The sequence below is a fragment of the Epinephelus lanceolatus genome, chromosome 11 (genome assembly GCF_041903045.1).
Source record: "Epinephelus lanceolatus isolate andai-2023 chromosome 11, ASM4190304v1, whole genome shotgun sequence".
NCBI classification, from domain to species: domain Eukaryota; kingdom Metazoa; phylum Chordata; class Actinopteri; order Perciformes; family Serranidae; genus Epinephelus; species Epinephelus lanceolatus.
Window position 1 is genome coordinate 32,263,676 of NC_135744.1, and position 26,531 is coordinate 32,290,206.

Genomic DNA, 26,531 nt, shown 5'->3' on the forward strand with positions numbered 1-26,531 from the left:
AGAGCTGAATTTTGTAAAGTTTCCTTTGTTAAATGTTGCTGTTGTCCCTGGATTTTTATTAGAACGGGAAAAGATCACTAGCTGCTAGGCTAATTTATACAATGTAAAATGCCATAGGCTTGTGCTAAAAACATTAGCATGTGTGTTTGTGGGCAAGACTGGTCCAGCAAAAGAGAAATTCTTTGTCTGTGAATGCTGCGAGTATTAGTGAAGCTGATTTGTGAACTTGTTTTAAATTTGATAGTGTTATAGAGGTGTAACTGCAGACACACCACCACACAAGTATAAATGCTCACAAAGCCACAAAGACTAAGCCTAGGGCCCAGAAGTTTGTGCTACGCCCCTGGCTTCTGCTGCTGCTGCTGATGGGAGTTCTAATTGGTGTTAAATCAGACAGAACTATGCCAACAAGCTAAAAGTAAAATATGCTAATCTCATGGTGGTGGCGCTGAAAGAGAAGGTAAGATTTAATCATATATATATGTACAAAAATTCGTGGCAATTCATTAAGTAAAAGTTGAGATATCTAAGTTAAGTCTGGACAAAGCAGGGAAACTGTAGGACAACTGCCATCCTTAGAGCATTAATGCTAACGTGGCTAACAGCTAAAGGCTAGCTGCAGCTGCAGTTTGGTCCTCCCCCGGTGGGGGTGTGACCTAACGGGGAGGGAGAGCTGTGTTTCTCTACTGCTGACGCTCTTCAGCTCCTCTGCTGCTGGTTATCTCACCATCGAGACCGAGAGGCATCTCAAAACATTCACCGTAACTCTAATTAATCAGGTAGGAATAAAAGCTAAACGCATTGTGTCGTGTTATGTCGCCATTGTTAAAGACGATCTAACGGCTGTCAGACAGCGATCGCTAAACGAACCGATAAACACTGGTATTTGTAGCGAAAAATAGCCCTGCAAGCTATAAGAATACCACTCGGGAAAATATCAAACTTTATAACATTATAACTGTGTAATAGTTATGGTTTAGCTTCAAAGTTACAATGTTTATCTAAATGACTGTGCAGTATGATCTGCCGTCATTACGGTTCACTGTGTTAAACTGTCAGTGTGTGGTTTCTCAGTCCTGCACCTTTAACTCTGACCCAGTGGCTGTAATTCTGTAAAATGGAGGTTTTCTGTTACAATCCTATTATAATAACACATTCTCCGTTTTCTATAAACAAAGAGCAGCTCGGACAGCAGGCTACCATTTGGCAGCAGGGTCATTTAAACTGCATCACTGAAGGGAGGCTATTGGGTGAACTCCTGTCAAACAGCGTCCAGTTGTTTAACTGCTTTTATTATGCATTAATGTACTACTTTACAGCAGTGGATTCAGTGTTTACAGCTTATACTGAAGTAAAAGTATCACTATCACTGTGTAAAAAAGACTAATACAAGTAAAAGTGCTAAATTTTACTGCATCAAGTAGAAAAGTATGCAAAATGTACTCAAACTATAAGTATTTAGGGGTTGATTGATTTCAGATTAGAGCTGCAACAATTAGTTGCCGAGACAAAAAACTGATTTGATAGCAGATTGACTGTTTTGAGTCCTTTTTAAGAATCAAAACAGTCTAAAATTGTCTTATTACAGCTTCTCACATATGAATTTTCAGGTATCACAGTCATAGGAAACTGAGGTATATTTAGGTTTTGGACTGCGGGTTGGACAAAACAAAGCTTAAAAAGTCAGCTTGTACTCTAGGAAACTGTGATCGGCATTTTTTTTTTTTTTTTTTTACATTTTTTGATCGATCAAACAGTTAGAGGAAATAATTGATGCATTAACTGATAATGTAATTACACAGCAAACTATAACAAGTAATGACTTATGAATTGTTGCAAAATTAAAGCATGCATCAGTGTGTAAAGTAGCAGCTCCACCCTGACCAGTTGCAAAATTGAGATGAGGCATACATAATACATCGGTAATAAGCCAAAACTAATGATTAATTTCTTTATTGATTAATGTTTTAGTTATTTTCTACACTGTGTGGCTGGTAGCCAGTCACATGACATGTTTCAACAGTTGAAATGTCCATGGACTAGAAAACAGTCCAAAAAATGTGGCAACTTTGCCTGGCTAACTTTCACCAAATATTTTACTTAACCAAGTCTTGTGTCAGAGCAGCAGACTAAAACTATCTGTTGTTTTTCTTCCCCAGGATGTCCCGGGAGCAGCAGGCGGTGGCTCGTGCCAGGAAAGCCTTTGAAACAGGCAGGTCCAAATGTTTAGAGCACCGAATCCGCCAGCTTAAGAACCTGCAGCGGTTATTCATTGAGAAACAGAGCGTGATCTCAGATGCCGTAAAGAAAGACCTCAATAAGGTGAGCAGTGAGTGGCTCTTCCTCTGCATCCAAAATACACAATGCCTGGTGTCCAACAAGCCTCAGAGTCTGGGTTTGAGAATAAAACTAATCAGAATCAGTTTTGAGTTTGTTGGTTCAGACTTTTGTGTTTCTTAGTCTGTTTAAATTAGCTACAGGCTATTAGCTTATAGTGTTTTCGATTCTACATACTGTACAGAGTGTGTATTACAGGTTTTTATGGTTTCATCTACAAAACACAAGGATCAGACTTTGTTATGCACAGAAGAACAATAAAACACTGGACTTATTTTTATTGCTGATCCTGGTGTTTACACAGTTCACAAACATTTATCAAGTCAGGCATTCAGTGTCTAACATTAAACATAGATTAGAAAATAAGAACTGAAGAGCTAGAAAACTGATCAAATCTTTTCAGACAGTCAGAAGTATGAAGACACCCCCAAAAATAAATGACATCTCCACAAAATCTCCACAAAGGAGGGGATTCAAGTAGTTACAGAACTTTCTTGGTTTTGCAAACAGGCTTAAAAATGCATTATACAGTGAAAAAAGACCAAAACACATCAGCTTCGAGCAATGCCAACATGATTGTCTTCATCCCCAGAGCGAGGTGGGAACCCAGCTGTACGAGACTCTGGGTCTGGAGGGTGAAATAAACCTGGCCATCAAAAAGCTGAAGGAGTGGGCTGCCCCTCGACCCGTGGAGAAGAACCTGCTGACCATCTCGGATACCGTCTACATCCAGCCCGAGCCGCTGGGAGTGGTGCTCATTATCGGGGCATGGAACTACCCCTGGGCTGTCACCATCCAGCCGCTCATTGGAGCCATCGCCGCTGGTACTGTTGCATGCTGTTTGTGTGTGCGAGGGGTGTGGTGGGTGAAAGGGCAGCGTGCGTGTGTCTGCGTGTGTGTGATGTAACAAGGTCAGCGTTCACATTCTTCTGTCTGATTTCATTTGTCACTTCCCTATTTGATGAACTTTGACAAGGGATCTATCTAATCTTAGACTCTAACGGTTGAGTTTTGAAACACTGATTTGTGTCCTTAGTCCACTCAAGCAATCTCAAAATTACATAAAATGGCATTAGGGGTCAAAATGTAGAATTTGTAGAGGCACCTCAAAGCTCACGTAACTGTCAATCAATTAACAAACATGCAGAAACAACAGCAGCTCATTTTTTGGAGGCAGTGTGTAATTTCAGTTCTCTCTCTTTGTCTTGTGATCATAACCACTCCAGTTCCTGTTTAATACAAAAATTGCCCAACATTCTTTACTCATTCTTCAATTTTATTAAATCTGTTTGTGATTAAAGGGTCAAAAGCCACAGTGTACTATGAGAGAGCCAGGGATTAGCAATAGATTGAACTGTCAACTTAGTTTATTTGACACATGTGCAGGTGATCATGTGAGCATGGTGGTGGGTCTGCACACCTGAACGTACATGTCTCAACTTTATCAGTGATAGCTCAGAGGACAAGGTTAAATCCTGAGTTAATCACTCAGCTCCAAGATAATCAGTGACTCATGAATAATTCATTTCTGCCTCAGAAGCTTCTAATGGCCACCCCATCCTGAGGGTTTTGGCTCAGCTCTGATCACTTTGTGATGCAAACCTCGGGGTGGAGTGTTTGCTTGTGACTTTTTAGCATGACACTGCAGTATTTATTTGTCTCATTCTTTGTTTGCTTGAATCTTTTGTTTGTTACTTGTCCCCATGGCGATATGTATACATATTAGTGCGACAGGGCTGCTGCAGGTTGAATGCTCATGTCTGTTTCGTTTGGATAAAGCCTGTTTAGACTAAAAACACTGATGCCTGGAGGACTTAAATTAAATGAGTTCTGTCGGGCTGCAGCCCATGGAGTAAGTGTTTGCACTGTGTGGACTTGATCCTTTGCTCCAGCATTATCAGATTTTACTGTGACAGTATGTGCCGAGCAGGTCACAAGTCAGATAATCAAAATAAATGATTGGGTCAAAGGCAGCCGACAACACCAGCACCACACAAAATGATTTAGATTCAACACATTTAAATTTTAATAACCTTTAAAGGTCCAGTATGTAGGATTCAGGGGTAGCTATTAGCAGAAACGCTACCTAACATTCATAACTATGTTGTCATTAATTTATAATCACCTGATATAAATAAGAATTGTGTTTCCATTATCTTAAAGTTAGCTGTATAATAATAATGACAAGAAGTTTCATTTCTATGGCGCTTTTCTAAACTCAAGTTACAAAGTTCTTCACAATACAGTACCTTTCAATACTACACAATGTGAGAAAAATAGAAATTTGAAAGAATATCATACACAGATAAGTTAATAAAACAAATAAAATAAAATAAAAGAGACATAAAATTAAGTGTAAAAGTGTCAACATTAAAAAACAACAACCTGATATCTACATGCGGAGCAGGTTGTCTTCCATGGAGTCTGCCATGTTGTTACAGTAGTCCAGAACGTACAAACCAAACACGGGCTCTAGATAGGGCCATTCGGGCTTTCAAGTTGTCTTGTCAGCCTTCGCAGTTGTCCCACATGCTTAGCACATGGGAGAAGTGTCAATTCCGCAACTTACAGCTAGATGCCGCTAAGTCCTACACACAGGATCTTTAACACATAAATACAGTCACAGTTCCAGAAAATGTGTGTGTGTTGTACAAGTGACAACCTCTGGGGCGAAGAAATGAACCCATCACGAAGTGGCAAAAACTGCAGTTCCTTAAATGGCCACTTGAGGCTGGCTCCAAAAGCAAGTCAATCCCCAATGACACCTATGTTAAACTGCCTTTACAGCAGAAATAAACATGTACAAAAAAATGATTTTGGCCTCTATAGATAATTTCAACATAACTCACCGGTTTAACATTTATTAAGGTTTAAATTTATGCATAATGAAGGGTGTGACTACTTTGAGTGATAGGCTGCTTGCTAGGTGTCACTTAACGTTAGCAGTCAGATCCACCCCTCGCTCCTTCTTAGCTCCACCCCCTTGTCGCTTCTGACTGTAAAAAACAAAACAAAATAATGACGGCCAAAATGCTAAACTTGAAGAATCCATGGTGTCATATCACATTGTCATATCAGTGGTGCACAACACATACGCTGTGAAATCTAGTCTACACCTGCCAAAAAGGCTTAATATCTGGTGTGCCATAAAGAACATGGGGATGTTTGAGTCACCTCACTGAGACGTCTGTAGTCAGTCTTGAGTCTGAATATATTTAATACGAAAAATAAAGATCTGGGTGAGAATTACAATCCTGCATACGTTCTATTGCAGGGATCTTCAACATTTTTCAGGCCAAAGACCCCTTAACTGAAAGAAAGTTGTAACAGGGACACCCTGCTAAATATGTTGTGTAAAACTGAGTTACATATTAAACTTGGTGGATTGAGGTTGTCAGGCAGAGGGCCATGTTAGTGTCAGGCTGCAGTCTTGACCTGTATGTGCTTTTTGGTTACGTTAAGAAGGAAACTCCACTTTCACAAAGACAAGTTGTTGCAAAAGGCAAAATAAGTCGGATTAATGTTAATCTATATTTTCAGAAATATTTTACAGCCGCCCCTGCAGTAACTCTGAGGACTGTCTAGAGTTTGCAGACCCCTTGTTGATGACTCAGGTTCTAAGGTATATTGACAACCATCCATTTGAGTGTACTGAGAAAGTTGTGTCAGGCCAAGCAAACCCAAGGAGGCTAAAAATAGCTTATCCAAAGAGCAACTGAGAGGACACCACTGCTTTATTTCTAGCACCATCTGCTGTAACCCTCCAACATCAGAGCTCCAGTTACATTGCACATGTGTTATATTTCTTAGCTTGCATTGGATCAGAAAGCATTTTCAAGCCCCAAAGGAGTCCACAATCCAAGTGACGTCATGGTGGCTATCCATCATTTTATACTGTCTATGGTGCTGTGTCATCATGCACCACCTGCTGACAGCAGTGAAGGAAAAACCAAGGTATATTGGGTGTTGCATTAATAAAATGCAGCTTCTCCAGTAGTGAGAAGTACATTTTGTAGAGGTGACAAGGAGAAACAGGGGAGAAGGAAACTGAATATAACTTCTAATGAAGTTGACCAATTGTAGCTTTTGTTTTATAACAACAGACAACAGGACAAAGAGACAGCCTGAAGTAGCACTGTATGGAAATGTCTTCTGAGGTGTAGTCACAATGTATATCCAAGGAAAAAATGCTCTTATGTCAGCTAAAGTAAAGATGCAAGTCTAAGCAACAAATGGCAAACAGACACAGTAGCTGGTGAACATAGTGTAGCGTTAAGCACCTACACAAACAGGTGTTTTCCTCAAGAGTCGGTACAGACTAAAAACACAGTAAATATTTACTCCAGATTACTGATAATGTTGCTCTGTAACTGCTGCTTGTGTAAATTAGCAGCTGTTTGCTAAGATCGCTATATCAACTTAACAGATGATGATTTCAGTGTTGCGCTCACAACTTGTGTCTGCTGCCAAGTGGCCAAAAAACTCATGTTATTGGTGGTTTAAATGAAACTACGGTGGTAGAAAACAAGACTATGGGGAACAGCAGAGAAACAATTTGGAATTTTAGAGGAAAGGAGAAATAAATGAAACTTCTATCTAGTAATATCTGTTGCTTTTGTCATTTACCTGTTCAGGTAATGCAGCCGTGATCAAGCCCTCTGAGGTCTGTGTTCACACCGCAAAGGTCATGGAGGAACTGCTGCCGATTTACATCGACAAAGTAAGAATGGGTCGCATAACAGCAATATAACAAGTTTATGAGAATTTGTGAAAGTTAAATAAGTGTAGTTATTGATCATGTAATGTAAGAATATTGTTGTTTGTTAAGCAGACCATACATAACTGCCACTGAACAGACAATTGTAATAGAATATAAATGATTAAGATAAACATATATATAAACCACAGGTGTGAGTTAAAGAAATATGTACTTTTTCAAACAGGAGTATTTCAGGCAAACACTGTTCATCTTTACTGTAGTATATAAACTTTACATGGGCAACCATGCATACAAAGGCTAGTAAAAGTGTTTGCTTGCCTCTTTGAGTGTGCAAATAACTTGCAACTTGTTTTATTTTAATCTATATTATGTCTGCAAAATATCTACAATGACAAAAAAAGACATATCACAAGACTTAGTTAAACCAAGTGTTACAAAGACATATAACACGTCACTTGAAAAACTACACGCTGCATTGTGATATCTGCATGTGTGTTTGTTATTCGTGTGTCAGGAGCTTTACCCCGTAGTGACCGGAGGAGTGTCAGAGACCCAGGAGCTGCTGCGTCAAAAGTTTGATCACATCTTCTACACCGGTAACAGCATGGTGGGCAAAGTGATCATGGAGGCTGCTGCCAAACACCTGACGCCTGTCACCCTGGAGCTGGGTGGCAAGAGCCCCTGCTACATCGACAAGAACTGTGACATAAGCATAGCCTGCAGGTCAGATTAAATGTGGTTTGGCTTAAAGCTTATTTTCTTTCTAACAATTTTTTCCATCCAGTCCCTCTTACACTGTAGCTTGTAGCTGAAACCTTCCTATTATCACTTACGCTACTGTGCAGGCGTGTCACATGGGGAAAGTACACTAACTGTGGTCAGACCTGCATCGCCCCAGACTACATCCTGTGTGAGCCCAGCATCCAGGACCAGGTCATCGAAGAGGTCAAGAAGTCCATAAAGGTACTGATGACCTGAAAACACAAAAGTTAATATTTAAAATATTCTTTATCAAAGGCCTCAGAATGATTAATAGCTTTAACCTGTAATGTCAGATAGTCATGTTGTTGTAGAGGAAAACTAAATGAGTTTTAAAACCTAAGTGCACAGAAACAATCATTGGTTTGGGAGGTTATTTCTTCAGTTAATTAGTGTAATAATGAGATTGTTTTCATCGACAGGAGTTCTACACAGACAACCCAAAGACCTGTCCTGACTATGGACGCGTCATCAACCAGCGCCACTTCAAGAGGGTAATGAACATGTTGGAAGACAGCACCATCGCTGTAGGAGGAGACAATGATGAGTCAGACTGCTACATAGGTAATCCTTCTGACAGCCACTAACTCTTCACGTGCAAATCGATCAGAAGGAGGCTGTTATTGAGATTTTAATTCAGGCAGTTACACAAATTGAAGTGATGGATACCTGACAATGAAAACGTGCATCTGATAAATACTTTGTCTTTGTCGTGTTTAGCCCCCACAGTTCTGCGGGACGTGAAGCCAGAGGCAAAAGTGATGCAGGAGGAGATATTTGGACCTCTGCTCCCCATCCTGTCAGTGAGCGGCCTGGATGAAGCGATCAAGTTTATTAATAAGGGAGAGAAACCTCTGGCCCTCTACGTCTTCTCGTCAGATGACAAGGTAATTTACCACAGACACTGCACACATGCAGGGTAGTTAACAGGTGCAGACCTCTACATGTACGGTATGTTGACTCAGATGCACAAGCATAACATGAATCCTCTCTATGAAGGTGATAAAGAGAATGAAGGAGGAGACCTCCAGTGGAGGACTGCTGGCAAACGACTGTCTTGTGCACTACTCTGTCAGCTCTCTGCCTTTCGGAGGAGTGGGTGAGTACATGCAGTGACAACTCTTTGCAGAAATGATACTAAAAACAAGAATTCATTTACACTCCGTTGTGCTATGTCACTCATTGGTCAATCTTGGAACTGGTCAGCTATCATCTGTTGACGATGAAGCCTTTGGGGTCAGCAGATATCCAGGCCAAGACGTCCTCTTTCGTGTTGTTTGCAGTTTGATAAGCAACTTGAGACTGTTTAAGAGCATTTTGGCTAATCTTTATTAACATATATCTGCACATAAATACAGATAAGTTCGAGAAAAGCTAATAAAATGCTAAATTGTCATCGGACAAGAGCTGATGGGTCTAGAAATTGCATTTGTGGCCAACCCGTTTCACCTCTTTTGCTCTCCACGTGGACTGTTTACCCGCAGACAGCCAAAGCCTGCTCAGAAGGTGAATACCACTTGGAAACCCGAACGTAACCTATCGTCTATGATTCTGCATTCATACGCAGATATCTGTTCATAGGTGAACTCACCTGCTTACGCACATGTAGCACATGTAGGCTGTACAGAGAGCGCCCTCTAGTGTGAATTTTTGGCAAAATAGCGCAGGTGTCCCATCAGGGCACAAACATACCAGGTTTAATACAAGTTTCGAAACTAGGGCACTTTCCTATGCACATACATGCTATGATTAAAAGACTAGACAATTGGATTTACTGTTACAAAGCCTGAAAAATACAAACAATGTATACAGTGCATCACTGATTACTTTTTAGATATGATTTCGTACCTTTCGCACCTTCAGCTGGTTTTCATTCATTTCAGTTTGTTGTGAATATCTTGTAAAGACTTGAGACTTGCTGCAGATAATTAATCCATCACAGTGAACATACAGTATGTTTGTTTGGCTCAGAATCAGAATTAGGTTTTCATAAACAAGGAATTTACCTTGGTGGTGTGGCTCACAATGGTCAAAATAAATAAAGTAAGATAAAAGAAAACAAATACTGTAAGTCATAGATAATGTATAATTGAAATATGTGAACTATATATATGCTAAAATAAAGAGCTGTGCACGTTTTAAAATGAAGAAGATGGGTAGTGCAACATATTGACTAAACAATGTGAACAGTACTAAGAAAACAGAAGAAAAAGAAAAAAAAATATGTGCAATGTTTTTTTTTTGTCAGTTTTCAGTTGTCAGTGTGTTCATGAAAACCCAGACATCAGATAATTTCTCTGCTATCAACTGTGTTCAGCTGTGTTGTGTTGTGGCTCCTGAGTGATATTGTGCCCATTGTTACTGGCCGATTGTGTTGATTTAAAACCAGAGGCCAGTATGTCAAACCTTCGCTGTTTTCGTGTACAGGGAACAGTGGTATGGGCTGCTACCATGGCAAGTTCAGCTTTGACCAGCTCAGCCACCTGCGTGGTTGTCTCATTAAGCAGCTGAAGATGGAAGGGGTGAACAGTATGCGGTACCCACCTCACACAGCCAAGAAACTGGGCTGGGCGCGCTTCTTCATCCTGCAGAATGTAGACCTGGGCTGGATTGGGCGGATGGCGTTCTTAGCCGTCCTGGCTGTGGTGGCTGCTGTTGCGCTGCAGGTGAGTCACAGCGAAAGAGAGAACCACAGCGAAGTGCTGAACAGATAAAAACATGTTTACGGTGTGTGTCATGAGGAAGGAAAGAGGGAGAAAAAAGCGGTGATGACACTCATAGCTCAGCCATCTCCAAGCACCACCTTTAAGATGTTTGTTCTTGTGTTCTTTATTTTTTAAAGTTGCAAATGACTGGGAAGATTTAAATGCTAGCTGTGAGCTACATGTCAACTCTGCTGATGTCAAGTGCTCAAGGTTTAATTTAGTAATCAGGAAAAACATGGAAATTACAGCCCTCACATGCTAATCAATTAATGTTGATTATAAAACTGTTTATCAAAGGTGAACAAGAAAGATGAGCGCCACCCGGCGCTCATCTTTCTTTCTTTCTTTTCCGGAAAATTTAATTATGATCTATTTTTGCTGTCAGTGAGTGTATTGCATCTAAACAAAAATGCATATATCCTTGAAGGTAGAATGTATTTCTTGCTTCTCAAAGGTCTGTGTCCACATAGTGCTATTTTTTTTCTGAACACCACCATCTGGGCTGCCGCCTGGAGAAAAAACACTGTGCCCTTTTCTCAGAGCGCTCTGGCTTTTTTTGTGTGGCCGCTCTCAGCACACCTAGTTGACACTCTGTAACCGTTTGAGAAAGTCCTCGGTGTCATTACTGTCACTCTTTACTGTGTTTCGAGAGCTGTATGATTTGTTGGTCAGAAAATATTACAACAAAGATGTTAATGTCAAAATGTTATTGTCATAGAAGCAAAAACCCCGTGTAGCACATCATTAAAATGGTGCTTGGAGCGCCTTTTTTTTACCAAGTGTTGGGTTGAACTGCTTTCCAGCAACCTGCCATAGCTTTTCTGCCAAAGAAAAATGCTACCTGGACACACGCCCTAATACATTTACAAAACTTTTTTAAATGTTTGGGAACTTTCTGAAACTTTAAAAGTACACTTGTCATTTTTGTTAACACCGACTTGTCTTGTTCTTTTTCTCCTCTATTACTGGTGCGTTGTTACATTTTATGGCACATTTCTGCCACCAGCTGTCATTGTGCATCACTTCCTTTGAAGCTTCACCAACAGGAGCAAAAACATCACAGTTTGCCAGTGAGATAATTGTCAGTCTTTTTGCAAGCAGTGTGAACAAAGAGGTAGAAAATGAAAAGTAGAGTTGTTCAGATATCAAAGTATCAGTATTAGTATCAGTAATTTCTCTAATACTGCCTAAAATGCTAGATCAGCAAGGACACAAGTCTGTGCACTGATCCGATAGCACCTAATTTGTTAAGAAAAAGAGAGTTTTTACAGAAGTCAGTTCTTCACCATTTTAAAACTGAAGCCTATACAGCAAGTTGAGCTGTGCAGCCACCCGCAGTTACCGTTTGAGAGCAGCCAAGAAGAAATTATTTCCGGTAAAAAAGTGTAACGTTAGCCATTAGCAAAATGTCAAACTAGATCATAAAAGAAATTTCTTTTTTCATGTTCTTCAAAGGGTTTAACCCGAGCCATGCCATACAACAATGAAAGGAATTATTTAATATGCATACAGGGTTAAGTGGTTTGTTTGCACGATGTGACAGAATTCCATATTTAACGGGTCCGATGTAACATGATGCAGCACGATAGTCTGTATTCCAGTTAGCGCATGGTGTTGGTAGCATACAGCTGTTAATTTCTTTTTTTTTGGTTTTAATGCAATGGTATCAGATCGATTCTCGGTACAGAACAATACACAAGTCAAGGAATTAGAATTGGTTTAAGGAAGGACGAAATGGTAGGATGTCTAAAAAAAGGTAATTAACTGATGAGGAAAATAATTTTCTTTTTTCAGAATTATCTCCTTTGAAGACACCCCGCTGCTTCCCAGACAACAAGTGTCTTGTTTCCACAGCCTTTAGGACCAGAGAGAAGAGAAGAGCAGTGTGAATTTCATACCATTCCATCACTGAGTTCCTGTTTCAATCAGATGAGCATCTGCAGACGACGCTGTAATACAGGGAGTGTTCAGGGTGTTCAGGCCTTAATCCATTTTACATTTCATTAATGGTGTCAGAAGTTAATCACAGTGCAGTGTAGCAAGCATCTTATTTTCATGAAGGTAATTATTTATTCTCATGTATGGCTCTTACATTTGTTATATTTTAACCCGTTAGATCAGGTCTGCATACTTAAAGAATATGTACACAACATAATATACAGTATAATGCTGTGATTCTGCTATGAATGATTTTAAAAGAAGTAAGAAAATGTATAACACTACTGTATAACTCTTCACTGTGATACGAGCAAGACGTGCAGCATTTACTAACAAATGAAAAAATTAAGTTAGTTGCAATTCCTGCATAATGAACTGTTTATATTTTTATGAAACCTTGTTTTTATTTAGTAGGAGACAGTTCACTTTGTGTCCATTCCATTTCAATGATAGATCAGCCATTAACTCCACATTCAGCCTGAAGGCACTTGATGATTTCTGTCCTGCGTAGGTTTGTCATTTTTGTCAATGTGAAAACAGAGACGAAGACAACATGCCCAGTCTGTCTCTGAGACTTCAGTGTTTGGTCACAGACCTCTCAGTCCTCCTTTAGTTCACTACAGCCTGTAAGAATCAAACAGGATCATATGAATCATGTGTTTTTATGTCATTTTACTAAAAACACTAAATGCCTGTAACAAATTTAGGCAACATATCAAATTGTTTGGTGATTTTTAAACAACAGTAGTTGCTTAATGTTTTGTTTTTTATCACACCATTTAAATTTGAATGGATTTGTAATTAATAGTTGAATAAATACACATGTATTTCTATATTGGATTAATATTCAAATAAATATATTTCTACATGTATCACTTTGTGACTTAACTTTAATTTTATATTTTAATATGTGGTTATAATTATGTGTAACAACATACTCTATTATACAAACAATTCCAGTGAGCTAACATGATCAAGGAGATGCTTCCCACAGATGCTCAATCTTGGGATCTGGGTAATTTGGAGGCCAGGTGGACATCTTAAGTTCTTTGTAACGTTCCTTGGGCCACACCTGAACAGTTTTTGTGGTGTGGCATGGTGCATTGTCCTGCTGGGGGGGGCCACTACCATCGGGGAGTGTTGTTGCCATGGGGGGGGGGGGGACTTCATCTGCACCAGTGTTTGGGTTGGTGGAGCGTGTCAGGCATCCACATGAGTGCAGTATCAAAAGTTTCACAGCAGAACATTGCATTGTAATAAGATGATCAGTTTTATTCACTTCACCCTCCAGTGTTTTTAATGTTTTGGCTGATGAGCGTATATTTATACAAGGGGCAGGTCCTCTTTCACAGAGTCCGCCATGTTGTTTCTACAGTAGCCCAGTATGCTTGGCATACCGAAGACATTTCAGTTGGCTGCAATGTTGCAACCTCACCACTAGATGCCCCCAAATCCTACACCCAAGACCTTACACATTTTACACAACTAAAAAGTGCATCATATGTTTATGGCCTGGTGCCTTTTCCTCTGAAGTGTTTTTATTTGCCTGATGAAGGAGGCAGATCTAAATTTAACACACAGAAAACTACATAAAAATAACAGCACATTATTTGATTTTGCCACCAGGTGTCTGTCTTTCCTCGTTCACACACCAGACAACTTTCTCAGAGTGGCTTTTTCTCTCTCTTTGTTTCACACGCACACGCACACACACACACACACACACACACACACACACCTTTTGTCATACTCATGACCGTCTCCCTCCCACCCTCAAATGTAGCTCAGAGTCAGTATGTGAAGGCAACTGAAATTAGTCTTTCAGGCTCTCCTCTAGTCTCTGTGCTGATCATGGATTTTTCTGTCTACCTCCCGACTCTGCTGTCTGTCCTTTCTCAGTGCACAGGTAGGAAACAAACACACACGCACACATAGGACAATTAAAACTGCATAAAAAGCTGTGCTTGGATTTAGTTTTTGGGCCTGGTTTACATCTTGGCCACACATTCCTTTAAATTTGGGAGTTTTAAACATTTGAATCATTATTTTATCCCTTATTAAAAGTATTTTGTTGCTGCAGTTGCAGGTAGTTAAACTATACTGAAGAGACTGATGCAGCATTTCATGATGCTTTGCAATTGTGACTTCTAACAGAAAAGAAAAAACTTTTACAGCTACAGAACTTAATTAAAGGCAGTGATTCTCCGCCTGCGCTAAGAAAGAGCTCACAAGATAACTGACTGTTGAAAAGCAGTAAGGACATTTCTGAAACACAAAGATATGCATATATTCCACTGGAGCTTCTTTTTTCATGTACATTAGTGGCCAACTTTATTTCTTCAGGGCACCTCAAATAAAAAAAGGGAGAAAAGTAGATTTTGAACTGGTCACAGCTGGTGGACATACTGCAGATTATTTCCTTAAATCACTGATTAACATTTGGTTCATAAAATATATTTTAAAACAAGAAAAAATACCTGTGGAAAAAAAGAGCTCAAGGTGCGACATCAAATACCTTGTCTTTTTTTGTCCAAGCAACAGCCCCAAACATTAGAATATAAGACCAAAGAGAGCAGGAAACTCTCCCTTTTGAGAAGCTGGAACTGAAGCATTTTTACTTGAAAAAAATACTTAATAATCAATAATCAGAATAGCTGCTGCTTTATGTTGATGAACTAATTAATTAATGGACTAATATTTGCAGCTCTAGTTTCAAGAGGAAGTTGCTTTGTTTTAAAGGAGCTGTATGTGACATTTTAACCTGTTCACACTCTGAAGTCATCACATGTAGGTGGCTGAGCCAACAGCTAACAGTGCTAACAGTACTGACAAAGCTAATACTGTTAACAGGAACGCTGTTCCGCCAGTGTTGGGCAGCATGGTGTTATCTAACCGCTGTATCAGAACAAAGCAGAGCTGTGGCCGTTAGCTAGCCAGTAGGCTATGGCCCCCAAGGCTGAAAGATGGTGCCAACATGTTAGTGCCAGAAGCTGCAGTTCCTTAAACAGCCTATTGAGGCTGGCTCCAGAAGCCAGTCAGTCCTCATAGACCCCCATGTTAAAATGCCTAACTTAATAGCAGAAATAATAAAAAAAAGCCTTTGGTCTCTATAGTTAATGTCACTGTTCAAAAACCAAGATGCCAACGGCCAAGTGCTGAACTTGAGGCTTTAAAACTGGAGTCCACTAACCAGAGGGTAACAGCACGGTAGCTATGTCCGTTATTTTTAGTCTATGCAAAAAAACAAAGAAGCTTGTATTACAACCATAGATGTATAGTAATAGCTAGATATTGGACCTCAAGATGGCCCCTGTTCAGTTCAATGAAGTTGCTCACCTAATGCATATGCCAAAAAAAGTTCCCAGCTTCCAGGTTTACTTTTGGGGAATGCGGCCCACTGAATATGCATAGCAGTGTTTCTTCTGCTGACTCTGCCTGCAAGTTCTTTCACAGCTCATAGACTTTACACTGTGATGACGTCATGGATTTTATATCACTTTTATCGGCTCGAGGAAATTTTTACAAATATAAAACTACCATGGATCAAAGTTTCCTGTTAGTCATAACTATAATTGACCTTGTTTTCAGTGTGTCCTGTCAGCAGTTTTACAGACGTCTTTTTTATAATGGTGGTCTATGAGGAAAATGCTTTTTTGGCAAGTTTCAAGTTTATTTGTCACATACACAATTATATTCATATATTCTATTCTGAAAACAAGTTAAAAAATAAAGAGGCAGCTGAGTGGACCACCCTCCTAAGAGACAAATAGTCCTGCTTGGTGCTGCCTCCCATCCAGGTGGTGAGGCCACAAGGGATTTTTTTGCTGCAATATTGCAAATGGCCACTGGGAAAAATTGGTAGCAAGGCTGAGCGGCTCTCCTGGGGGTCTGTTCAGGACACTATTAGCTATGCCACTATTTTTTGACATTTCATATAGTTGTTTTGTGCTTCAGTACATTAATGCTTTCAATATCCCATACAGCACCTTTAAAGTGGGACGATGTATCTTTTGTTGAAAAGCAACAACTAATATGAGCTAAGATTAGCCACCACACCCTAACGCTCATACCAGACCAAGGAAGGTTTAGACCTTCGAACTGAGCTTAACTGTTCTCTATTACTTGTGAGTTAAATTTGTCATTTGTAAGAGGAAGAGTGTGTTATTTCTTTTTTTTTCAAACCTCACACTGTGTAACTTTAAAGGCTAAAAAAGATGTGAACCACTGATGTAATCAATGCATTTCTTTAGATGCTAGTTCATCAGCATCATGTGGACTAAGTGTAAAGAAAGGAAAAAAAAAGAAAACAGTGGATTGTCTCATGTTTGGCTTCTCTGTGCTGCTCACTTTGGCACAGGTGTATGAGCCAGGTGGAGCAAAGCCAGCCTCCACCTGTGCATTGTTCTCAGTTGGTGAGAACTGTTGTCCCCTTTCAGAGAATGGCATTGTGGGAGACAGCGGGGTTAATCTGTGTTCCTATATTAGCTAAATGGTTCTCTATAGCGCCTTTCATTCCCATTGCAGAGTCAGACACTGGAGTTCACATCAGCCACACAATACACAACCACAGCATCAGACTAATCGGCCTCACCAGCACCTCTTTGATGGACACGTTTAATGCGGTGCCGCAGTTAAGGAGTTGGATAAAGGGCCAGCGGTCCAATAAGTGAAATCACCACTTCTGATTAAAGATCAGTCTGTATCTCTTTATCTCTAACTCACTGTGTTTAGACGTAACAAAATCAATAAAGGATTCATTTTGATATGCCAAGTCCATACTGGCAATTTAGCTTCCACTGTGATTATTGATTTCACATTATGACCTCAGCTTCAACATTTGTAAATCTAATGCAGGAATGTCAGTGTGTCCTTTTTAATTTTAACAGTATAAATCAGACTGTGGTTAATATATTCAACTCTGATTGGCTAATGGCACTGGCTCTTTTAATGCTACAGTGACCAGCAAGTACAGTACAAGTACCAAGAGGTACATATTAAAAAATGTATTGTTAGCAGTTTTTCTCCAATGCTCTGGTGCACTCCTGCCAACTTCAGCAGCATTTTTGAGTTCACATTGCACCCATAAATGATCATTCGTATATCAGTTACTCACCTCGTGTCACCTTGAATTCATGAATAAAATTTTGTCTTTCTGGCATGCCTCCACAATGAATGAAGAATCCAAAAACAGCTAACATTCTTGATAAATTGAAGTAAAGGTGGACTGCGTTTACAAACAGAAAACTATATCGAAACTCACACAACTCGTGCAGGATAATACAAATCTCATTTATCCAGTCATATGCACAATTCCCTTCCTATGCAAAACATTTCTGCATAAACAGTCTCACACAGGGACAAGTAGCACACACGGGCAAGCATATGTGTTTTTTCTCTGTTTGAGCAGAGCTCAAACATATGCACTTGCCCAGGTGCGTTACTTGTATGCAGAAGTGTTTTAAATAGTACAGTTTTAGTAAAAGTGCATGTGTTTAGGAGGTACTGAGGATACAACTGGAAAAATAAGACCTGGATTATACTGCACGAGTTGTTTGAGAGTTTGTTCATGGATTTTTTTTATATAATTTTGCTGTTGTTAAACACAAACTCCTTAACTTTAATTCACCAATAATGTTGGCTGTTTTTGGATTTCTCATTCACCATGGAGACATGCCAGAGAGACAAAGCTGTCTTCACAAATTCAAGGTAACACAAGATGAGTAACTGATATGATGATGATCCTTTAAAGTCTTCTGCTCACAACATTCTCAGTGTTATTCCCAGTAAAAAAAGGTATTTCTGTTGTTTTAATGCACTGACTGTTTGAAGCAAAAGTAAAACAATACTTTGACACTATAGGAATCACATGTAAATGAAAAAAACAGAGGGTAAAGAAACTAGGAAATGCAGCTGTGGTGTTGGGATTGTAAGATGAGAAATTCTATGTAGGGACATTATTAAAATTTGCAGCAGTAATATCACTCTGGCACCTTGTCCATCCCTTCAGCTGCTTCCCTCAGTGTTTATACACACCATTGCCATTCTTCATCCAACAGATGCCCTCTGAATTTCCCTCACCCTCACGTCCAATTGAACTTCCCCACCGACCCGCTCACCTGTTTCCCATTTCTCCTAATCAGCCCAGCACATTTATCTGTTCATTTTCACCAGTTCTCTGTCAGCTTGTCAAAGTTGCAGTGTTGTTTACTCGATTCACGTTATTGCTTTTAAGCTGTAACCAAACAAATCTGATAAAATGAATGGTCTCAATTGAGTGCATTTTTTTTAAAGAACTGGTAATTCGACAAACACAAATCTCACGTCCAGGTCACACTGCAAGGCCAGTGATGACATCACTGTAGTCATACCGAGGTTGGATTTGTCGCATAAAACATTTCTATCTCAGGTGTGTGAGCAGGTGTGTGATATTGCTGACTGTGTGAACAGTTTTGAGAACACAGTTTTGAGCATGCGTTTGCTGTTTTGCATATAAAAAGACAGTTGTATGTTGTTCTCATTGTCTGTTCTCAAAACTGGGCATTTTTTGGTTTGTACGTCAAACCATTGGAGAAAAACAGCTTTGCATTTATATAATTTAATGAATTCCCCACCAAATAATATATCATATATATATATATATATATATATTTCATGTATCAAATATTGTTGTGTATTTAGCCTCTTGTCACCACAGCAGTTTTCTACCTAGCCGGCTGGACACTCATTAAATTAAAGCCATCATTGTGGTTTCTTTTTAACCCTGTGTGTTCAAGTTCAAAGTGATCACCTGTATTTTCAGTGTTTGTGTAACCTCCAGTTAAATAACAGTGAGCTTTGCTCCCAACAAACTGATGAGGAAATCACTGAGTGTGTCACGTGTTGGTCATGCATCATTAATTTGTCATTGCTGACACATTTGTCATGTTATGCTCATATTAGTGCTGTGAGAGAATTTATATTTCACTGATGAGCACAAAGAGGCGTCTGAAGGACAGGATTAGTAATGTGAGAATTAATAATTATCTTGGCTTGTGTGTGTGCATGTGTATGTGTGTGTGTGTGTGTGCGCAGAGCACAAACACATTAGCAGGTCAGTGAGTAAGACTGCTGACTGAGAACATAAACACAGTGGTTAATGGAGCATGAAAATGAGAGGAATTAATGCTCAGTTATTAACCAGAGAGAGAGAGAGAGAGAGAGAGAGACACATTGTTTGACACAAGAGAGAAGTGTCCTGAACAATAATATTCTGTGTGTCTGCGTCTAAACTGAGCTCTGTACTTTCTTTCCAGCTCAGTGGTGTTACCAGAGCCAGTACTCCTGTGACGACACATGCAGAGGTAAGACTCAAATGGAAACCCTATAATGAAAGAATACACTTGACATGTCCTTCACAAGCCTGTGATCTGTAAAGTAAGTAAAACCTCTGTACAATACCTGCTCAGCATCAAACAGCAGACACATTGAATGATTGGCTGGTGAACATGGTGCAGCATTTAGCAGCTAAGGAGCCAGATAATACCCTCAGGAGTTGGTAGAGACCAAAAGCGGAGCTAAAAGGAGGGTAGATATTGGTCTTCAATTTTAATGTTGTTTTAGATCTGCTGGATGGAACATATCAGTAATGTGTTCAGAGCTATTTTTTTGCTGCACCCCAACTGGACAAAAAAAAATATCAGTTGTTCAGATGTACACTCTTCCATACACTTGGATAAAGTTGGATAATTCTCAAGAGACAGATTTAGAAGAATGGTCAAAATCAAAGCAGCCAAGGTTGAGACATCCTGGCTTTTTGACTTCTGTAGTAATGTCCATAATGCAATGCTCAGAGGCGTCTCTCCTTAGATCCTCTTGCCTCTTAAATGCTCATGTCTTTCAAACATCACACCTACAGTTTTGTGACCAGCCTAGTTGTGAGAATAAATGGCATTGTACATTTCTGCAAACCACACATACAGTACAGGCCAAAAGTTTGGACACACCTTCTCATTCAATGCGTTTTCTTTATTTTCATGACTATTTACATTGTAGATTCTCACTGAAGGCATCAAAACTATGAATGAACACATGTGGAGTTATGTACTTAACAAAAAAAGGTGAAATAACTGAAAACATGTTTTATATTCTAGTTTCTTCAAAATAGCCACCCTTTGCTCTGATTACTGCTTTGCACACTCTTGGCATTCTCTCCATGAGCTTCAAGAGGTAGTCACCTGAAATGGTTTCCACTTCACAGGTGTGCCTTATCAGGGTTAATTAGTGGAATTTCTTGCTTTATCAATGGGGTTGGGACCATCAGTTGTGTTGTGCAGAAGTCAGGTTAATACACAGCCGACAGCCCTATTGGACAACTGTTAAAATTCATATTATGGCAAGAACCAATCAGCTAACTAAAGAAAAACGAGTGGCCATCATTACTTTGAGAAATGAAGGTCAGTCAGTCCGGAAAATTGCAAAAACTTTAAATGTGTCCCCAAGTGGAGTCGCAAAAACCATCAAGCGCTACAGCGAAACTGGCACACGAGGACCGACCCAGGAAAGGAAGACCAAGAGTCACCTCTGCTTCTGAGGATAAGTTCATCCGAGTCACCAGCTTCAGAAATCGCAAGTTAACAGCAGCTCAGATCAGAGACCAGATGAATGCCACACAGAGTTCTAGCAGCAGACCCATCTCTAGAACAACTGTTAAGAGGAGACTGCGCCAATCAGGCCTTCATGGTCAAGTAGCTGCTAAGAAACCACTGCTAAGGAGAGGCAACAAGCAGAAGAGATTTGTTTGGGCCAAGAAACACAAGGAATGGACATTAGACCAGTGGAAATCTGTGCTTTGGTCTGATGAGTCCAAATTTGAGATCTTTGCTTCCAACCGCCGTGTCTTTGTGAGACGCAGAAAAGGTGAACGGATGGATTCCACATGCCTGGTTCCCACTGTGAAGCATGGAGGAGGAGGTGTGATGGTGTGGGGGTGTTTTGCTGGTGACACTGTTGGGGATTTATTCAAAATTGAAGGCACACTGAACCAGCATGGCTACCACAGCATCCTGCAGCGACATGCCATCCCATCCAGTTTGCGTTTAGTTGGACGATCATTTATTTTTCAACAGGACAATGACCCCAAACACACCTCCAGGCTGTGTAAGGGCTATTTGACCAAGAAGGAGAGTGATGGAGTGCTGCGGCAGATGACCTGGCCTCCACAGTCACTGGACGTGAACCCAATCGAGATGGTTTGGGGTGAGCTGGACCGCAGAGTGAAGGCAAAGGGGCCAACAAGTGCTAAACACCTCTGGGAACTCCTTCAAGACTGTTGGAAAACCATTTCAGGTGACTACCTCTTGAAGCTCATGGAGAGAATGCCAAGAGTGTGCAAAGCAGTAATCAGAGCAAAGGGTGGCTATTTTGAAGAAACTAGAATATAAAACATGTTTTCAGTTATTTCACCTTTTTTTGTTAAGTACATAACTCCACATGTGTTCATTCATAGTTTTGATGCCTTCAGTGAGAATCTACAATGTAAATAGTCATGGAAATAAAGAAAACGCATTGAATGAGAAGGTGTGTCCAAACTTTTGGCCTGTACTGTATGTTACACTTACATGTTATACATATCACATCAACATTTCTAAAGTAACATAGTTCAGAGGACACGTATATGAGCTGAGTTTCTCATTAGGAGGAGAAGATGGTGGAAGGGCATGCGAGATGGCTGCCAAGCAGCAGAGCACTTTTCAAAAGTGGATGAGTTTTAACAAGAGTATGGGACATGTCCAGCTATGCTTGCAGCAGCCTAACTGTGTATTTTAAAGATATACTATGCAGGATTTTCCTTAAAAAACAATTTATAGACTCATACAGAAGTAATCCCTCCCAGTCATTGCTTACAACCCAACAGAATGTGTGTGTGTATTTTTCTGCAGAGACGTGTAGTTTCTTATTTTCTTTTCTGTATTTGGGATGTTTGTGGGCATGTACCCCCATAGTGCCCAGGTGAAGTCAGGGCTTTATCAAAAAGTCAGTGACTAGGTGTCAGGACATAAGCAGCAGACATCCAAGAGACACGGCGCTGAAAACAAAAAAACAAGGCAAAACACCAAAAGAGAGTGAATCTTTTTGATATTCTAGACATTATCTTTATAGTTTTACAGACGATTCTTTTGCAATACACCAAAACAATTATCTGAGAACAACTGAAAGCAGAAGACTTTATGTTCATCCTCAGTGGGATTAGTAGTGCTAGCAATGTTTTCACAATAGTGTAGGTGAATGGTATTGTGCATTACAGAGTTTTAAAGATACTATGTGTAACAAGAACTTAATATATGCAGCCCTGGCTGACCCACTCTCTCAGTAGCATGGGGAAATAAAGACCAGTGTCACAGTGAAGCCTAACATCTGATGATGTTGCTGCTGCTGTTTATGTCATTCAGATCCTATCCGCTGGGCAGCTCAGTTTCCCAGCTGTGGAGGATTACGCCAATCACCCATTAACATTGTCACCAGCAAAGTGCACGTCAACAGCGCCCTGCCACCCTTCAACTTCATCGGCCACACCAACACAAACAACATCACAGTGGAAAACAAAGGACACTCTGGTAATGACAAGCCCATGTTACTTTCCTCCCTGTCAGCCCAGTTGTTTTTACCAGATGTTGAACACCTCTGGTTTGTTGATAAACTCTAAGTCTTACACTTGTATTCTCTTCACTGTAGCTCACTTTGCTCTGCCGCAGTCGGTCCGACTGACAGGAGGAGCTCTGCCCGGTCACTACAGAGCCGCCCAGTTTCACTTCCACTGGGGAGGTGAAGGGACGCCAGGATCAGAGCACACCATTGACGGAGAGAGGTTCCCCATGGAGGTTCGTCTCACAGCAGCCAACATATCATTTGTTGCCTTGGTAATAAAAGTGTTGTGCTGGAAAACATCTTTTAGTCAACACAGGGCAGAGTTAGGTTCAAGCGTAGGACAGTTTTTGCAGCATTTTCCATTAGACACCAGCATTTTTCTTTTTAACATGGTGGAAGTAGGACTCACAGTGTCACAGTAGCTGTGATTGCATGTTTCTCTTCATGTAGGGGCAGTATAACAGTGTATATGGTCATATTTATTGGGATTTTCATGAGCATTATATCTAAATTGACATCTATAGTATCAGCCAAACCAGCCAATCAGAGGAGAAATTAAAACCAGCAATAAGCAGAGGGCAGCTTTTTTTTTAATGTTTTGGGGGTTTTTTTGGAAAATGTGTTAAACATGGTTATACTGTGGGCCAGTATAAAATGCCATCCATAGAGTGACCCAGTTTGTTGTGTTTTGTGTTTCCAGCTGCATATAGTCCACATCAAGGAGCCGTACGGCTCTCTGGCAGAGGCAGAACATGATATGGCTGGTATAGCTCTGCTTGCCTTCCTGTTTGAGGTAATATGTTAAAAGGAAAGTTCACCCCCAAATGAAAAATACATATATTTCCTCTCACCTGTAGTGCTATTCATCAGTCTAGATTGTTTTGGTGTGAGGGGTGTGCAGGAGATATCCACCATAGAGGTGTCTGACTTCTCTCAAATATGATGGAAACACATTTGAAAAACTCACCATCAGCAACGTCTCTTTCCAGAAATCATGACCCGGTCACTCAAGATATTCCACAGACCTCATTGTGAGCAGTTTCATGTAGGAAACAACATCCGCCAACTGAATCATTGCACAGAAGGAAATGTGTATATACTCATAGACGAGAGGCTCGTGATTGTGAGAGTATGAGATGTGTCCTCCTCGGCTGAGCTGTAAAGTCAGCTAGCTCAGTGGTGCTAGGTGAGCTAGCAGTAGATGCACGCTTCCTTCTGCACAGTGATACACTTGGTGGGTGTAGTTCAGCAGAAAGAAAATAGTTCCTACATGAAACTGCTCACAACAAGGTCTGTGGATTATCTTGAGTAACCAGGTCATGATTAAAGAGACATTGCTTTTGATTTTTTCAAATGTATTTTTGGGGGCTTTAAGCACCAAAAGCCAAGTACCATCTAGTTCCATTATATTGGAGAGAAGGCAGACATGTCTACAGCTGATATCTTCAACACACACCAAAACATTCTAGATTAATAAATAGCACTACACACAAGAGGTAAATACGTATTTTTTTTATTTTGGGGTGAACTGTCCCTTTAAGATTTGTCTTCATGACTCTGCACCTTAATAAAGATAAATTATCAAGACTTGCATCATAACATCGATGGTGTCTTCCTCACAGGAAACAACCGATGATCATCCTCATCTGGACCCAGTAATAGCTGCTTTGGGCCGGGTACAAAACAATGGTATGACTTTGATAACTTAAATTAACTTTTTGTTAGTGTAAGGTCCTTCTTGTAAAATCAATTTTCAGTCTATTGTACAATTAAATCAAACCTAACTTTTCCTCCAAACACCTCTCCTCCCTTTTTTCTGTGTTAAGGCAGCAGCACGGTGATCCAAAACTTTCGACTCAGTGACATTATCCCGTCTGCAAAGGAGCTCCACAGTTACTACCGCTATGTGGGCTCCATGACAACTCCAGGATGTGAACAGGCTGTTGCCTGGACGGTGTTTCACAAGACTCTGCCCATCAGCAGTCGACAGGTGAGCAAGTATAGACTGAAAGCTTGGAGTCAGCACACTGGTGACAAACTAGTCTTCCTGATTGTGTTTCTCTAACAAATCTGTGAACTTTTGACATAAATAGAGATACAGTGAAGTCCTTTACATCATTCATTATGATATTTAATTGAAAATATGTTATATCCCAGTGCAGAACTTAACTTTTGAGAGAAGATTTTTGGGAATTAAAATAAGAAGTGTCTGTAATAAGTTTAATTTTTAAGAGCTAGAAGTTTTAACATTGGAAAAGTGGAAAGTAAATGTAGAAAGTCTGAAGGATCAGTGCCTGATAAAAGAGGTTGATCCTCTTTCCTCCCCACTCCAGCTGGATGCAATAGTTCGGCAGTGTCGATTCTGGACGGGACAGCCCATGACAGACATCTTCAGACCTACGCAGCCTCTGGACGGCAGAGTTGTGTACCGGTCCAAGGCGAGTGCAGCTCTGACAAGTGTGATCCACCTGTGGTTCGGTGTGTTCTCAGCCGTAATCGGGACAACATGTCTGATACACTGACTCAAGACATAAAAACACCTGATTTTAGTGTCAGAAGCTCGTGTATGTATCAAGGCAACTTTAACCTGTGTGATAGTTAAACAACAAACTGTTTATTATGTTTAAGGTTATTCATTAAACAAAATGTCACCTGCATTTGCACACAAACTATGGAACACTAAATCCATCATGATTGTTGTGACAGTGAGAGAATTTATTTTGTAAGGTGAAAGTAACTCACCTCTTAGTACTTAGTCTGTGTGTGAGTATTACATAGGATCTTTACCTCAGCAAGCCTTTATGTTTCCTTTATTATGTTGTCATTAGGGGTCCATATATTCCTATATATATTCCTTAATGTGTTTTTTCAGTGAGATAGAAGTGTGATGAATAAAAAAAAATCTAGAATTAGGGGTTCACAGTAACCTTTCTTTTTTTTCTTTCTTGACAGTTACAAGCTGACTGACTTCCCTTTTTCATGAAGTGCTATCTCTTCTGTACTTCTGCATATTGTTTTCTTCGCTGTCTGTCAGGGTTTAATGTAGAAGACCAGACAATCAAGGCATTTCCTACGTGTACTGTACATGTGTTATATTGTGGGAAAAAACCAAACAAGTTGTAAAATGTACATAAATACCTTTGATTCTCTGCCATAATCATGAGTTCGTCTTTATTACTGCTTATGGCTCTATTTAAGTGGTTAGTGCTGAGTGCATTGCTTTGTCTATAATCAACATTTATCAAATTAAAACCAGGGAGAAATACGCTGCCAGATTTACTATGAAAAAAAACCCCAACTAGAATTATTGCCTTGCATTTGTATGCATCCGCAAACCAGTCAAATTGCAGTGACAGTTTACATTAATGTCTGTGTAGAGTCATGTGTGGCTGTAAGAGTTGACAGTGCTTCAAATGTTTCTGCAAAGAAGCAGCATAAATGTGGATGTT

At 40.0% G+C, this 26,531-nt stretch overlaps 2 protein-coding genes across 2 annotated transcripts; both read left to right on the forward strand.

The window, feature by feature from the left end:
* The first annotated feature begins 639 nt into the window (after positions 1-639).
* On the forward strand, positions 640-13,331 carry LOC117245694 (aldehyde dehydrogenase family 3 member A2). Its single transcript, XM_033609181.2, has 11 exons — positions 640-779; positions 2,160-2,322; positions 2,930-3,161; positions 6,972-7,057; positions 7,572-7,780; positions 7,903-8,020; positions 8,239-8,380; positions 8,537-8,703; positions 8,816-8,915; positions 10,244-10,482; positions 12,316-13,331. The coding sequence occupies exons 2-11, from the start codon at positions 2,161-2,163 to the stop codon at positions 12,328-12,330; spliced, it is 1,470 nt and encodes a 489-aa protein (XP_033465072.1). The 5' UTR covers positions 640-779; position 2,160; the 3' UTR covers positions 12,331-13,331.
* Positions 13,332-14,252: 921 nt separating this feature from the next.
* Positions 14,253-26,239, forward strand: ca4c (carbonic anhydrase IV c). The gene is made up of 8 exons (XM_033651279.2): positions 14,253-14,365; positions 19,752-19,799; positions 22,887-23,051; positions 23,170-23,315; positions 23,783-23,875; positions 24,705-24,771; positions 24,909-25,072; positions 25,416-26,239. Exons 1-8 carry the CDS (start codon positions 14,311-14,313, stop codon positions 25,602-25,604), a joined length of 927 nt encoding a protein of 308 aa, XP_033507170.1. The 5' UTR covers positions 14,253-14,310; the 3' UTR covers positions 25,605-26,239.
* The last annotated feature ends 292 nt before the right edge of the window (positions 26,240-26,531 follow it).